Source organism: Apteryx mantelli, chromosome 1 (assembly GCF_036417845.1).
Source record: "Apteryx mantelli isolate bAptMan1 chromosome 1, bAptMan1.hap1, whole genome shotgun sequence".
NCBI lineage: Eukaryota > Metazoa > Chordata > Aves > Apterygiformes > Apterygidae > Apteryx > Apteryx mantelli.
In genome coordinates this window covers 74499961-74516512 of record NC_089978.1, presented here as the reverse complement: position 1 = coordinate 74516512, position 16552 = coordinate 74499961, and the positions used below count along the sequence as shown (strand labels likewise).

At 39.2% G+C, this 16552-nt stretch overlaps 1 protein-coding gene across 9 annotated transcripts in view; it reads right to left on the bottom strand.

The window, feature by feature from the left end:
- Nucleotides 1-15440, bottom strand: part of CCDC138 (coiled-coil domain containing 138) — a 41057-nt gene extending 25617 nt beyond the window's left edge. For 3 of the 9 annotated variants that reach the window (XM_067295239.1, XM_067295252.1, XM_067295267.1), the window contains exons 1-7: nt 15323-15438; nt 13153-13213; nt 12056-12194; nt 11206-11318; nt 8890-9074; nt 7289-7447; nt 857-976 (exon numbers count right to left, since the gene is read on the bottom strand). In XM_067295239.1, the coding sequence (XP_067151340.1) occupies nt 857-976; nt 7289-7447; nt 8890-9074; nt 11206-11318; nt 12056-12194; nt 13153-13213; nt 15323-15391 (846 nt within the window). In that variant the 5' untranslated portion in view covers nt 15392-15438. Of the gene's footprint in view, nt 1-856; nt 977-7288; nt 7448-8889; nt 9075-11205; nt 11319-12055; nt 12195-13152; nt 13214-15073; nt 15102-15322 lie in introns of those variants that run through there. The other 6 variants (XM_067295272.1, XM_067295276.1, XM_067295232.1 and 3 more) reach the window with 5 other exon arrangements.
- Nucleotides 15441-16552: the final 1112 nt, after the last annotated feature.

Genomic DNA, 16552 nt, shown 5'->3' with positions numbered 1-16552 from the left:
GCTTGCTCTGTGAGAAAAGAGAATGTGGGAACCTATTACTTCCATTTAAGTGTAAGAAACATGATCTAAATATACAAAACCAAACAGTATGATTATTATGGAAGCTCTCCAATTACTTCATTTATGTTGTCAGTACATTTACTATGTTACAGATCTTTATAACATGAAGAACATACCACCATTACACAAACTGCCAGAAGAGAAACCCACAGCTCTTAAAGAGATTAGGAAGCACTACAGATTTTTACCCCATTCAGAGTATCACAGCTGTAATTGATCCACTGAAAGATCAGCAAATAGTTTAGATAACACTTTGCGTGTCAGCATTTTAGGTCAGATTTAATATTCAAGTGAGACAAAAATTCTAACTCTGCATTACTGTGAACTACTGTCTCAGCTTGTCTTTAAGAATCAAGAAAATATTGCATCAGTTAACACTTGTAAAAGTAACTGAAAATACTGAGCAATCATGAACATTAGAAATACACATTATATTTTTGATTCAATGGAGTCAGCAGAACAATTCAGCACAGAGTAGGTTCTGTTACATTCTAGAATACTTTCTCTCCATCCAATCTCAATTTGTTCAGAGTACGTAGGTTTGTCCTTCCTAAGAGTCAGTTGTTGCTAGCTGGTCAGAGGAACAAGTCCAACTTTTTAAATACTGTGAAAGATCAGATAGACTAAATTGTAAGTATGTACTACAAAAAGAAGCAGAAACTACTTTCAATCAATCACATGATGATTGTCTTACAGAAACACATCATCAATTTTGCAAATTTAAACTTTTTTTTTTTTTTAAGATTGTTGACCGTAACATTTAAAATTATTGATTACAGGAAATAACTAGTCTTGCCTGTTTTCTTAAGGAGTCATTCATTTCCTTCAAGGTGTCAAATGATGATTTGAGCCTTCTGTTTTCTTTAGTTATTTCTCTCAAGGCTTCTGTCAGCTGTTTAACTTCTGCCTCATGTTGCTATAGAAAAAAAGAGATTTTATGAACATTAGGATTAACAATACAATATTTTAGAAACAATTCTAAAATAAGTACAATTTTAGTGTTAAACTAATAGGACTAAATTTAAAGATCAAGTCTGTAATTCTGCATGGTCAAGTCTACACATGAGCAGTAGAGAAAAAAAACCATCCACAGTGCATGGCCTATTGGTCTTATCCTTTCTAGGTTTCACCTAACACAGATCATCTGAACATCTACATTCCTTAAATAAGTCAGAGGTGGGAAAGGTTTATCAAAGAAAAATAATGACAAAGCTTTTGTTTATAGTAGCTTTTTTTCTGTATCCATCTTAACCAGAAGTTTTAACCAACCACTTTTCCCCTGTTCCCCCCTCAAGTAGTCTGGCCCCTAGAAAAGTTTTAATTTGATCAAATGCCTCTAGCTAAATTTACACACTAGCTAAATTTAAAAAATACTGAAGCTAAGCTGAGTAATAAGACAAATCTTTCAAAAAATCACAGAATCACAGAATTGCTGAGGTTGGAAGGGACCTCTGAAGATCATCTACTCCAACCCCCCTGCTCAAGCAGGGTCACCTAGAGCACATTGCACAGGATTGCATCCAGGCGCGTCTTGAATATCTCCAGAGAAGGAGACTCCACCACCTCTCTGGGCAACCTGTTCCAGTGCTCTGTCACCCTCACAGTGAAAAAGTTTTTCCTCATGTTAAGATGGAAGTGTCTGTGTTTCAGTTTGCGCCCGTTGCCTCGCGTCCTGTCGCTCGGCACCACTGAAAAGAGTCTGGTCCCATCCTCTCGACACCCTCCCTTCAGATACTTGTACACATTGATAAGATCTCCTCTCAGCCTTCTCTTCTCCAAGCTAAACAGGCCCAGCTCTCTCAGCCTTTCCTCAGAAGAGAGATGCTCCAGTCCCCTAATCATCTTTGTAGCCCTTCGCTGGACTTGCTCCAGTAGTGCCACATCCCTCTTGTACTGGGGAGCCCAGAACTGGACGCAGTACTCCAGATGTGGCCTCACCAGGGCTGAGTAGAGGGGGAGAATCACCTCCCTCGACCTGCTGGCAACACTCTTCCTCATGCACCCCAGGATACCATTGGCCTTCTTGGCCACAAGGGCACATTGCTGCCTCATGCTTAACTTGGTGTCCACCAGCACTCCCAGGTCCTTCTCCGCAGAGCTGCTTTCCAGCAGGTCAACCCCCAACCTCTACTGGTGCATGGGGTTATTCCTCCGTAGGTGCAGGAACCTGCACTTGCCTTTGTTGAACTTCATGAGGTTCCTCTCCACCCACCTCTCCAGCCTGTCCAAGTCTCTCTGAATGGCAGCACAGCCCTCCAGTATATCGGCCACTCCTCCCAGTTTTGTATCGTCAGCAAACTTGCTGAGGGTGCACTCTGTGCCTTCATCCAGGTCATTGATGAAGAAGTTGAACAAGACTGGACCCAGGACTGACCCCTGGGGGACACCGCTAGCTACAGGCCTCCAACTAGACTCTGTGCCACTGATCACAACTCTCTGAGCTCTGCCATTCAGCCAGTTCTCAATCCACCTCACTGTCCACTCATCTAACCCACACTTCCTGAGCTTGTCTATGAGGATGCTATGGGAGACAGTGTCAAAAGCCTTGCTGAAGTCTAGGTAGACAACATCCACTGCTCTCCCCTCATCTACCCAGCCAGTCATTCCATCAGAGAAGGCTATCAGATTGGTTAGGCATGATTTCCCCTTGGTGAAGCCATGCTGACTACTCCTGATCACCTTCTTTTCCTCCACATGCTTGGAGATGGCCTCCAGGATGAGCTGCTCCATCACCTTTCCAGGGATAGAGGTGAGGCTGACTGGCCTGTAGTTCCCTGGGTCCTCCTTCTTGCCCTTTTTGAAGACTGGGGTGACACTGGCTTTCCTCCAGTCCTCAGGCACCTCTCCTGTCCTCCATGACCTTTCAAAGATGATGGAGAGTGGCTTAGCAATAACGTCCGCCAGCTCCCTCAGCACTCGTGGGTGCATCCCATCAGGGCCCATGGATTTGTGGGTGTCAAGTTTGCTTAAATGATCTCTAACCCGATCCTCCTCCACCAAGGGAAAGTCTTCCTTCCTCCAGACTTTCTCTCTTGCCTCCAGGGTCTGGTGTTCCTGAGGGCTGGCCTGAGCAGTAAAGACTGAAGCAAAGAAGGCATTCAGTAACTCTGCCTTCTCTGCATCCTTCGTCACCAAATAACATTTCTTTTCTCAGCAACTGTGAAAATTTTCAACTGGAAGAGAACATCTTTCTTCAGAATTGTCTTTTGTACCATATAATTCAAGTGCCCATTACTCCTTCTCTAGTTTTGCTTTCAGATTGCTATAAAACCATGCTGAAAAAATGTAGCTTTGAACAGATTCTAAAGGCTAATGTAGGAATTGATCTTAACAAAGAAAACAAGTGCTGCAGATAGTCTTCATTCAAATGAATGCTCAAATACTTCCCTTGAAAAGGTCAAACTTGAGGACAGTCAAAATAATTACAGTTGATCGCAATTGCAGATAAAGTTTGATTAACCTCAGGAGGAGGGGGGGAGGGTTAAGTTGACCAAAAACATTCAAAGCACTCGAGAACAGCAGAATTATAAGACTGAAAGGTGCTGAGAAAAAAACTGTGAATTAAAATATTCAATTTTTCCAAATTACCTTACTGCTTTATAAGTCTTGAGTATTCAGGGCTTTGATAATAATTACACAGTGCTTCATGTGGCTGAGCCACAGAAATTAGACGAAGAAGATTACTTAAGAGTTTTTAATAGCTTAATAGCAAGCCTGCTGAGCATCTCAGGGGTTCAGAATTCAGAAGGTAATTATTACACAGATGAAAATATTTCCTATTTGAATTCACAGTTCTTCAAAGGAGGCTGTCAAAAAGGCTGTAAAAACTAGATTTTACAGTTTCTGAAAGTTATTTCAAAAAAAAGACAGGTCCAAAATTGCCAGTGAAAAATAACTAGTTAAATGGGTAGTAGGAAAACTTTTCAAGGATTCCAGGAAATTTAAAGAAGAAAAAAAGTACACATATTTTTAAAACCAAGTAATACATATGGGCCTTACTGCTTTCTCTCATTCCTCTGCCATACATCATTTTTATACTACCTCTCCCAAATACTGTATATAGCTGTAACAAAAACTAGTCATTATATAATAAATAAAAACACATTTTTATTTCAAAGCTTACTAGAAAACAGAAAAATAATCTATGATGATATTTCATGATCCATTAATATATGTTCCAAATGCCTGAACTACACTTTCTGAAGCTTTGGCTCCCTTGTTTCAGTGCACAACAACACATGCTACCCACACAGTTTTCCCGACTGCATTCAGCGTTTTTATTAATCCAGTCCTTTCCTCATTGAAAAGCATGACCTGAAGTCCACCAGAAAAAAATTCACATTAAAACAAAAATGACATCAGCTTCAATCGGCTTTGGATCAAATCCTTATTCTTTCACATAATTACAGAAAACGGTAATTCTGTTTTGCAGCAACTTTTGAGGTTTAAACTAGTTTTTCTAGGCAGACTCACTCTGAATCACACACAGCAAGAAACTAATCCTATGACTAGTGCTCTGGTTTACAGAAGCATATGAATTGCTAACTACAACCTGCATATCCACTGCCATTCTCCTCACTCTCCTGAATCCAATTTTAGAATTAATAAATATCAGTGCATCACTTGAAGTATCTCAGATTTGATAAAACAACAAAGTTTTATTTTATTGAAAATATTCCAGCTATATATATATATTATCTTTAATTTCTTCCCTGCCATGAATTCACTATTCCTCATTCATTCACCCACTCAATTCTCTATTTTTCCATCTTCAATCACAGCCTCTCTTCTGAGATGTGCAAATGACAAACAAAAATAAAGCACAGTAAAAGTTGAAAGGAAGGAAGCCTTGAAGACCCTTTTCTGCATTTCTGCTTGGAAGCACAGTAACTTCCATCCTAATCATACAAGAAAACCAACTACATTTCCTTTTTTCTCAAGTGCCTCCTCCCCTTTTCAGCTAACAGGATCAGAATGGCTGTGGGCAGGGCAGTCCTGTCTAAAGCACCAACCCACCTTTGCCTCAGTAGACATGAAATGACAGATCCTCCTTTCATACCGATACACATGCAGCCTATATTAACATATAATTGACTGCACCCCTATATCCAAGGGAATATTTCACTTCTGTTTTCTACATATGTAAGGCCTTTATTTGAGGTTCAATAGCTACTTCAGGAAGAACCAGAACAGAATAACTAGTCCTAAAGTTCAGTTGAACTGATTCAGTCATTAAGCCATAGATCATAGGCGATATCAGGATATCTAAGCCATCCACTGCCATAATAAAATCAGGCCATCCCACCCATATCATAATCAACCATGCCAGTTCACCCCATCAGATGTTTGTCTAATCTGTTCCTAAAGTCCTCTGACACTGGAAACACCACAGTTTTACCAAACTACCTTTTCCAATGCTTAACTTGATTTTGACGAAGTTTTTCCTAATATTTAACCTGAATTTCCCTCACTGTCAACTTAAACCTGTTAGTACTTCTCCTATCTATCACAGACATGAAAAAAAGATTAGTTTCTTCCTCTTCGTGGTAGCTTTTACATAGCCGAAGACTGGTATCTTCCCCCTTGATTCATCCTATATGTTAATACCTGTGCATTTTTTCATCATCCTATATTTGTGCACATGGTATTTCTATACAAGTATTCTACATTATACTCATGCCTTTGGAACAGCAGTCTATTTGTTTTCAGATCATATCTTTGATTTGTCAAGATCAATTTTAATCCTAACCATCTCTTCCAGCATACTTGATATTCCTCTGACTTGCTATTTTGTACAAATTTGGTGTGTTCTTTTTCACCATATATTACTGTAAATACCGAACCAACTGGACCCAAAAGAGATTCTTCCAGAATTCACTGCATACATTCTTTCAGCTTTACTGTGAAGTATTGGCAATTACTATCTCAGAACTGTTCTCCAATCAATCAGTTTTCCACCGACTGTAATGTTTTCATCTACATTATATTTTCCTAATATGCTTTTGAAAATGTCAAGTGAAACTGTTTAAAAAACTTTAATGAAGTCAGGACATATGTGTAATTACTAGACCTCTATCAGCAATGCCTGTTACCTTGCTATAGGGGAAATCAAACCAATTCAACAATTTGTTTATGATTAATACAGGCCAGTTATTTACCACATTGTTTTCTTCTTTCTGCTTCCCACAGTTTGTCTGATAATTTGTTCCAAGATTTTTTTTTTCCTCTGAGAACTGACATTAAGTTGATGGGTCTACAATTCTTTCCCTTCTGAAAAGAAAGGCGCTACATTTTCCAGTCTCTTAATACATCACTTAACCTCTACAAATTTTCATAGATAGCCACTAATTGTTTCATCAGCCAACTCTCTAACTAGCATGACATTCCTAAAGCCCAGAAGATCTGAAATATCAAACTGTTTTACCTATTCCTTCTTTATCCAAAGCTGAGGTCCTGCTCCTCTGACATCAACACACTTTTTGCCTTTTTAAAGTATATTCCATCCTCCCTCAACAGCTTATGGGAAAGGTTTATTTGCACAATTCAAAGAAATTTAACTTCACAGCTTGTGGTTTTGACATAAAGTACATGCACTTTACGGACATCTCTTTGCGGTCTGGATAATAACCAAAGCTTTTTACAAGACTTGATTTCAGTAGCAACCCCCTGTAATAACAGTGTTTTTAAATACTATCTCATCTTAAAGCAAAATCATACCGTTTCATTTCTTCCCACACTCCCAATGCTAGGTTGATCTTTTCTTTCTTTAAAATTTTTGTGAGTTTTTTGCAAATACTCTTTGCAATAGCTATTATGTCCTAAAATCTCAGTGTCTTGAAACTTTCCCAAGACAACCTACTTCAATTACAGCTGATGCAAAGATACTCATGTAAGCAGCACAACTATAGATTCATCATAACTTTTTTCTCCAATACATATAATGAAGTCGTATATATTTTTTAAAAGATGGGTTATCTTCTTTTCAAAATTATAGTAGTAAAATACACCTATACATCAGACTTCAATGCACCTTTCTGAAACAGAAACTGTACCAAAACCATAACAATATTATTTTGTACTTTTATATATGTATCTCTATCTTTCATTTGAGGATTTCTCACTTGAAAGAAACGAGCATTATATGCATTCAACACATAATGACTTAAGATGACTATAAACAAGTTGAATGGCAATATAGCAATAAACACTATAAAATATATTACTGCACCTCTTTTATTATTCGAAATTTTGTGTGAACAACTTCTTCAACACCTTTTATCTTAGCCAAAGCTGCTTCGTGTCTAAAAAGCAGTGCTTCTCGCTCAGTTAGAAAACGTTCTCTTTTTTGGAGTTGCAGAGCATATTCCTGCTGTGCTGAGTTTTCTTGCTGTATCAAGAAGATAATATTGAAATGGCTTTAAAAAACATGAAATTATCACAATTTACACTGAATTTAAACGTTTCCCGCAGACGCGCTTAGGTTTTGGTAAAATTATACAGAATGTTACAAAATGGCTCACTAACTAAAAGTATCCTAATGGCCATGTACTTTCAGCTTCCCCACACATTAACCCAAACAACTTTGATAGGCGGTGAAGTTGCCTGGCTTCCCAAAATACACTACATGGCTGTTCAGGTATCAGTCTAGACAATTAAACTTAGGCTCTTGCTTCTGAAAGTTTTGGATAATGCTACTAACTGTAAGACAAATCAGAGTCTGAAGTGGCTGTCTGCCCTGACCACTAGATTACTGTACTGGTTCTTCAATTCATGGGAAGCATCTCTGGAAAAGTGGTGGGGAAGAGAGGGACACAGAGTTATCTTACATGGCGCAAGCAGTCCTGGCAGGCAACTTGGCAGAAGCATGAGAGCTATTACAGAATAAAGCCAATGTAGCATACAGGAGGTTCTTCAGTTAGTGGCCTAGGCCTGCCAGGAAGTAAACTGTTGAGACTCCCCACTAGTAGAGAAGGAAAGATAAGGCAGAAGGGGGGCTTTGTAGGAGGCCGATAAGACAAGAACTCTTGAATTCCCAGAATCAGGAGAATAGTTTCAGACATTCTCTGGAGAAGCAGCAGTTGCAGGTGTTGCCCTGCACACCCCCACTGTGTCACAAGACACTCCTCTTGGATACAACAGTGCTAGCTTCAAATGCCCTCAAGCTGAGAAATTATCTTAGCTTCCGATTTAACCACTACGCAAGTCAAAGCACTACTGCCAAACCAGTGAACTCATACTCTCTAAGTGATATGGGTAAGAACTTAAACTAGTCTGCTCTAAAGGTTTTGGTAGAGTTCATGTCTCCTCACCTACCCTGAATTACATGGGAACTCCAGGGCCTGGTTCCCATGTTCTCCAGGCTGTGGAGCACGTACATAACATACAGAATCTTGACCGTAGAGATGCAAAGACTGCTGTGATTCAAAACACAGCACTCAGATCAGCAGATCCTTTCAGTATTCAAGTAATGCTTACAGCAGGAAGTCTGAAACATTTTCAGACTTGTCACTTAAAGTCCAAAGTCCTTGAGCATATGGTCCCCAAATCCCATAGGTCTCCTTCTCTAACCATAGGAGAACATATCATTAACCATATCATTATAGCATCACAGTATTTCTGAGCCTCTGTAATAATTCCATTGTTAGTGAAAATCCCAACACATTCAACAATATGAATAGTAAAAAAGGGATAAAAATTAGGGCAAGAGGCAAATGATGACTTATGATTTAAATATGATTTAGCATATTAATAATTTCTGAATTCTCTGCCAAAAACGAAAATCTCTGTAACATTATTCAACAAAATTTTTAAGGCTGTTCTAGTTCCCACCTGGAGCTTCTGATGTATGACAAATAATTCATCATATATCTGACTGATGTGAGGTGGTATTAAGCCTTGACTAGTGCTTGTTTGAGTTTCAGTCCCATTTACAGTCTTCCTTATCAAACCATTGGTAGTATTCTGGTCACTACATGTTTGTGTATTTGCAGCCAAACAGGATGGTAAGGTGTCATCTACGGAAGGAAAACATATTTTACATTAAAAATATAGTCTTAGATAAATAGTTAAATGATTGTTTTTCCAAAACAGTGAAAACATATTTTTGGCATTTAGAGTGACCAGTATAGACTGAGCGGTATCAAAATGAACGAATCTAAGTATCTCCTGAGGAGTTATGGAGAATTGCTCAAAGTTGCTTTCCATAACTTGTTCAAATCAATCAATCAATGTAGTTTTTTATAAATAAAATGATGGCCTCCATTTCAAAACAGAAGTCCCACAAATATCAGTATGAAATCTGAGCACAGAGTGAATCACAACGTAGCCAAAATCTCCTAATGTTTTTGTTATAACTCCAGGCAAGTGACTACCTGTTGACTAAACCATGGCCTGACATTAAGCTAACTGAGCAGTATGTGAGAAACTACTGGACACAAAATGAGAAATTGCTGGACGTGACAAATAACAACGTAAGAAGCTGATGAAAGTTGAAGATAGTACAGTAGGAATGGCTGGATTTCACAAACAGCTAAATGGCCAAAATTCACAGGTAACTGAAGGGAGTATTGGGACCTTTTGGGGAGTGAAATCTTGAAAGGCCAACAGTACCTAGGTAACCTTACCAATAATACCATCTAAGGCCAATACTACCTACGTAACAGTATCAGAAATACAAATTTGAGTATGGATGTAGCAAAACTCAGACCAGTAGGGAAGAAGTAATTAGAGATGGGTTGTTTATTTGGCAGGTGACTGGAGAAGAGAGAAGGAGGGAAAAGGGCAGTGAGAAGGAGCATCAAGAAACAGGGAAAGACAAGCCAAATAAGATAAGCAATCAGGGCTGACTGGTGGTAAGCATGGTGGTAGTGGTGGCATGCATGGGAGCAGAACAATAAACTGAATGTGTTCTGCCACACACTGAATCTGCTACAGGGGCAGGAGGACCAGGAGGGGGAGCGGGCTGCCTTCTCTTGCTAGCAAGAGAACATCCAGGACAGAATTCTGGTATCCTGTCTGTGCTCACTCCAGGCCTGGCAGCACTGGCATCTTCCTAACAAACTGACAATTTTTTTTCCAGTATTTTAACTAATTCTTGAGGAAGGCAACAATGGAAAAAAAAAGTGAAGAAATGCAAGAAGGGCATTTCTGAGAGATGCTGATATGAAGAGCAATTAGTCTCTTTCAATTATGATTCCTTATGAGTTTAACTAATATAATGACACATAGATCACAACAGAAACACAAAAAAGGGAAAAGGAACCAGAAGAAGTAGTCATATCTGAAACAAGCGTGTATTGGAATTCTGTATCTATTTTACCTTTGATCCCAAATACCGTGAACTGCATTTTCCCTAGCGCAATTCAAAAAAAATTTTTTTTTTAATTCAAAGTTGTAATTTTTATAGAAAATGCAACCAAAGTGGTGCTTAAACTCTCTCTATCCACTTAATACATCTCTCAGTGAGAGTCTGTTATAGTTCCCATTGAGCTGCTCTGTCTAGCTTCTACGCTTCTTTTTAGCCTCTTAGGGGTTGGTTTGCTGGCTCTTTCTACATTTCCAGATCTTCTTTCAAAATAATTCAGCAATATTCTTCTAAACCTAAAACTCTTCATATGAGATAGATCTGCACTGATTCACAAAGTCAAACTCCTCCAATTACAGCAAAAATTTCAAATGTTTGCAGTGAATTAATTCCAGTTGGTCACTACTATAGTCTTCTTAGCTTTCCTGAGCTAACTCAGTGATAACAGATAACCTGCTCTCACCACCAAGTGACAGCTTATGATCCTTAAAATGCCGATTTTATTGAGTTGCAGTATTTGTTAATGCAGCTAGCTACTTTTTAAAAGAATCTGCTTCTTAATTCAAATTATAGAGAACTGATGGCCATGTGACTTTAACAGTTGAATTTTCTTATTAAAAAGTGTCTCAGTATTGCACAAAATGTCTGGACCTCCTAAACTAATTCCAAAGGAGTGACTCATGCTTGCATGAAAAGTTAAATCTCCAAATTAAAATAAATTTTAGCTGATTATTACATTTATGAACTGAATAGAAATACAATTACTAGAAACTTTAAATCAAAATGTTATACATTGCACAGTTATAAAAGAAAATTTAAAACTGTTAATTAATATTTATTACCTGTTTCCATATACATAGCTGTATTTTGAACTGCATCAGTTCCAGAGCCGTTAATGATCTTTTCCTCTCCTTCTAGCTCACTTAAATCGTGGAAAGAATCTTGCTCATCAAAGCTAAAAAAACCCCAAGAATAAAAATTTGAAATCACTGAGCCCCTTTCTAACAGACTACATATATGCATTGAGAAAAGGTTTGTATAAAAAATTTAAGCATTGCTCAATTTAAGATTTTAATATCTGACTGAAAACAAACAGCAGAATTAAATGATTTGGATGAAAGGCATTATTATTCTCAAGATTTTAACCACAACTGGTGATGTTGACAACTTGACAGTAGTAACAATAAACAGAATTTTCATGCTGTAAATGCATGTATATGCAGTTAAAACCAACACTCTTCTCTCATCACCACCAACAAAACCCAGGGTAACTAAAAAACACAAAATCCTTTTTTTCATTATTATTTTAATACTTGCTGTGAAGTAGCCTTAGAGAGGGATTTTTTTTGCTTTTGGAATCAAATTCTCTCTAAAAATAAACTTAAAGCCATTCATCAGCCTGAGCTGCTTGCTTTCCTCCTAGATTAGTTTATATCACTAAATTACAATCCCTATATTGAAAAGGGTGTGAGAATATTTCTTATCAAAATCAGCTTTTATACTTCATTACATTGGTCACAAACAGCTTTTTACTTAACAAGAAAGCAGAAATCTTAAAACAAATTCTGAATTTATGCCTTGCATGGGGATCAGCCTTAAAATCCTAATGTATTAAGAGTTTACTCATGGTTTATTTGGATTTTGGAAAGACAATAAACACTATAGGAGTGGTGAAAAGGAAACAGCTCTTACCAATCCAAGTTTTTAAAATCTTGTAGAAAATCATTAAAAGATCTGATGCTGTTCGTTCTTCCACTTTGGGTAAATTCTGACTGTAAAGAACAATTGGACAATGAAATAGTTGTATTTTCCAGTGAGCTGTCCATGTCACCTATGAAATATATAAAGCAGGAATAATTTTAGTTTGCATTTGAGAAGCTGACTTTGAAAATCCTACAAAAGCTTATTAGAAATGCTTGCCATGTAAACATGTAGGTTTAAGAACACAAAAAAGTACTGAAGAAGTTAACAAATGAGCTGCTTCTTTAGGAAAAATTATTTATAGCTGAAAACTGTTCTGACAGTTTAAAAAAAAAATAAGCTGATTTTTACATTCAACATTGTGCATTGTCTAGTTCTTCTTATAAATTTAATTCTATTACCAAAAACTTATTGTTAACAACAGAAATAACAATACTTGATTTTCTATATATCAATCCAACCGTCAATTTTCACACAACTTCTTGGGACCATGCTAACTCCAATTTCTTTATTCCTTTCATATTTGACTGAAATGGGGTTAAAATTTTTCCAGGGAAACGAGGAGGGAAAGCTGGTCAGACAGACCAGCATGATTACTTGCATAAGCCTGATTTCTTCAGAAAATCAAAACAAATACAGCTGGAAACATCATTAGTTTTCAGATCAGATTTGTCTTTCTGAAGTTTTAAAGCCTGCATTCATATGCTAATTTATCCGTAAGCAAAGTCTGATAACACATTGTTTTACCTCACTATCCCTATGCACTAGCAAGATGCACTTCTCAAGAAGCCCAAAGGCATTCTAGATATTAAATATGCATCTTTACATTAAAGGCAAAAATATACAGTGTGATGATGTGGACTGCTACCAATTATTTTAAACAAGGCTTAAACACAAACAGGTTGGGAACCAGTGTTAACATTCCCAGGCCAGTTCCCAGATTTCACAAACTCCAGCTCAAGAATTTCTACCTATTTAAAGCAAGTCATGAGAAAATACAAAACTACTTAAAATAAATTTAGGAATGATAAAGCTTTACTACAGATTTTCCCTGAAAAAGACACCCAAACACTCTTTTTTTGTGTTACCTTGGTATGCTATGGAGCTTCCACTTTTATATTTGGTATGCAATACACCTGAAAGACAATCCTAAAAGAAAGCACAAAAACATTGTCCCTGAAATTCCTAACTATATTACAATGTAAATTACGACTTGCTGGTTTAGCAGTTACAATGCCTTGTTACAGAACTCTTACTACAAACTATTTACTTTGAAAAGGCAAGTATTTTTTTTAATATATATATGTAAATGGCCCTCATATTAACACAAAAAGCAAGCAAATGAAAACAACCTCAATAAACTAATCAAATTATATCCCCCAAAGTCTAACAATGATATATTGATAGTGTTATTTATATGTTAAAATATTTGAGAGACCATAAGAAATTATTATGAAGCAGGTCACACGAAGGAAGGGCATAACAGTAGCACTTGGTAGTCACAAAACAGCTCCGTCTATCCTTATGTCTAGGCTTTTTATGTCAAAGTTTCCTGCTCTACTTTTTCCTATTAACATATAATTACATACCAAAAAAACTGAATGAGAGAAGTACTAGGCTGTGTGCAAAATCAATTAAATGTACATTGGAAGAGATCAGAATTAAAGCAGCTTTTGTGATCTCCACTGTGCTCCACTGCATCTCTGCTACACTCTAAATGATCAACTACTTTATTATTGTGAAGCTATATTTAAGTACACAGAAAATTTACAAAAAGCACAAAACACACAAATCTAGCATTTCCTTTCTTCCAAGCATCAGCATTTAGAGTCTTAATAACAGTATTTTAGAGACCACTTTAAAAAAATAATCTAAGAAGTAATTTTCAAAAGACAATTCTGTAATTTAAAGGAGAAATTCCCCAGGAAGAACAGAGCAGCAAGAGCAGCACAAAATGCTACCTGAGTTACATTAAAAGGCAATAGACAAATCATTTTGGAGGGGGAAAAAAAACCCAAAAAACCCCAGATGCATCCAGATTTTAGCTGCTGAAGAACTAAAATCCTCATCTCATATCTGGGAGAGCTCCTTATCCTATACAATGTTCATAAAAATGGTGAGATATGAGGTCAAACTTTTAAGAAAAGGGGGACACCTGAGCTGGTTTCTGCATTTATCTGATGCTTCCCAGGGTCAATTTAAAACCCTGGCTGAATTATGTGTCTAGTGCAAGTCCAACTTTATGCCTCTCCCAATTTCCGGCAGCTCACAGGTATTTTTAAAACAGGCTACTTCCAAGCTTGAATGCTTTTTGTCTGTTATTATTTGGGCACACTAAATGCATTTATCCCATGAAATAGAAATGTGAGATAGCATCTGTAAACACAGTGAAAGACAGATTTCATAGACAACAATAAGTGCCTAGCAGTGAGCATTCATTCTACCAAGTAACTTCAGGAACATCAACAGGTGGGGTCTTTGCTACTGGATTTTTAGCTCCACTGTGCAGCTGAATCAACACTTAGGTCAGCACAAGTGACGGCAACAAGAGCCACGGTTCTTTAATCCTTCCACCTCATACTGGTGCAATGAATCCTGCATTCTGTGGTGTAGAAAAATACAGCTTTACCTAGGCAAGGGAAGGGTACCCCGTCACGATTTACCACCTGATCACCCCGGCACTGTCCTAGGAACCAGGGGTTTGATTCTTCTCTGGTTGTGGTTTCCTGCTCCCTGACAAGGGCCCTAACCACTAGACTTTATCTAAGACACAAAAATTTCTAATAGATTTTAAATAAGATCGGCAATTGCTGTAGCAGAAGAAGCTATGAAAGAAATGAATTACTCTCTTTTTGTATTATGTGTTTTTATATATGCCTAACATACAGCTTCTAAGAACCGCCAGCTTCTAGGGGATTTTCGCTTCCAACAGAAATGACTAATCAGTACTGCCACTGTAACACAGCCAGTGAGCAGAAGGCTTGGGGTCGCAGAAGAATGAACACAGACCTGAGCACCCAAAGTCCGTTTAAATCCCGTTTTTGGCTCTCGCCCTCAACGCGTGCGTAACACCGCGGGGCCTGCACGCAGCCCTGAGGCAGGCTCGGGCCTGCCTCGGCCCAAGGTCTGCGCGTAGCATCCCCCAGAGGGGCTGTAAAGCCTGAAAGCTCGGTCGCCACCGAGGACGCTGCCTCCAACGCCGCGGGCCGCCGCCGCCGCCCGCCTCCCGCCGCCGCGCACCCCTCGGCCCCGCCTCACCGCCGCCGGCGCCCGCAGGCAGCGCCGCCGCAGACGCTCCACGGAGCGGCTCAGCCCCGAGCCCGCCATGGCGCCTCGGCTCCCGCCCGCCAAACCGCCCGCACCGCCCGCCGGCGGCCGTTGGCGGAGGGGCGGTGCCGAGCGGCGCGCACGCGCGCTGCTGCCCCCGGCGCAGGCGGCGGGGCGGGGCGGGGCGGGGGAGCCCTCGGCCCGGCCGCCGCCCCGGTGGAGGAAGCAACCGCCGGAGCGCGTGGCTGCGGGAAAAACGCAGGCGTTACCGTCGGGACGTCGGTGTCCAGGGCAAAGGCTTTGGGGACGGACCCTGCCCCGCTTCGGTGCCGCTGCTGCCTCCCCTCCGCGGCGGGGCCGCACGCACACCGCGGACATCACCTGTTTTCCTCTACCGCTCTTGGACAGCGCTACCTGCACCTGCAGTACGGTCAGGAACCAGACTTGCTCTCATGCTGTTTGAGGAGCAGGCCCGTACCCCAGCTTTACACAAAAAGTTACCTTCAGTATAACGTCTCATCCCATACTCCATAATTCAGTAGGTCAATACACAAATTACACGGGTGCATGAGTTGCTTCTAAAAAGTACAGCACCAACAGAGGAAGCACAACTCAGGGAAAATTTTCAGTATTAAGTGGACCGTGAGGGAAGCAAAGTTATTACCATTAAAATTAGGGAAAAAACCACCCCACACATCTCACTAAATATTTTGGGGAGAAGAGGGATTTGGAAGACAGTAGCAGAAAACTGAACCTCATTGAAGCTTAAAAAGCTGATTCTAACCCAGGGGAAAAAGTCTCTGTAGACATCGTTTGTGTTCCTGCTATCACCAACAACCCAACTTCAGTGTCTCAGCAAGCCTGACCAAATCAAAACAATAATGAGTAAAAAAAGTTTATATCACCCCTCTCTTACCCTTTTCTTCTCAAAAAAAAAAAAAAAAGATATTAATAAGGGAGTGGTAAGACATTTGTTGAAACAAAAGGCAGGGGAAGTTGACAGCTAATAGCAAAATCTTTTCGCAGTCCAAATCAACTTTGGTACTGAAATGATTGTCAGGGTTCAGGGGGTTTTGGGTTTTTGTTTTGTTTTTTTTGACCACTGCTTATGCTTCAGGCAAGTTATTTCAGTAGGGTAGCTCAAATCCATCCAGTAAGTGTCCTAATACATCTGTCAGTGTTAGGATGTAAAATAGTAACCTTCTTGTACAAAGGCTTTTT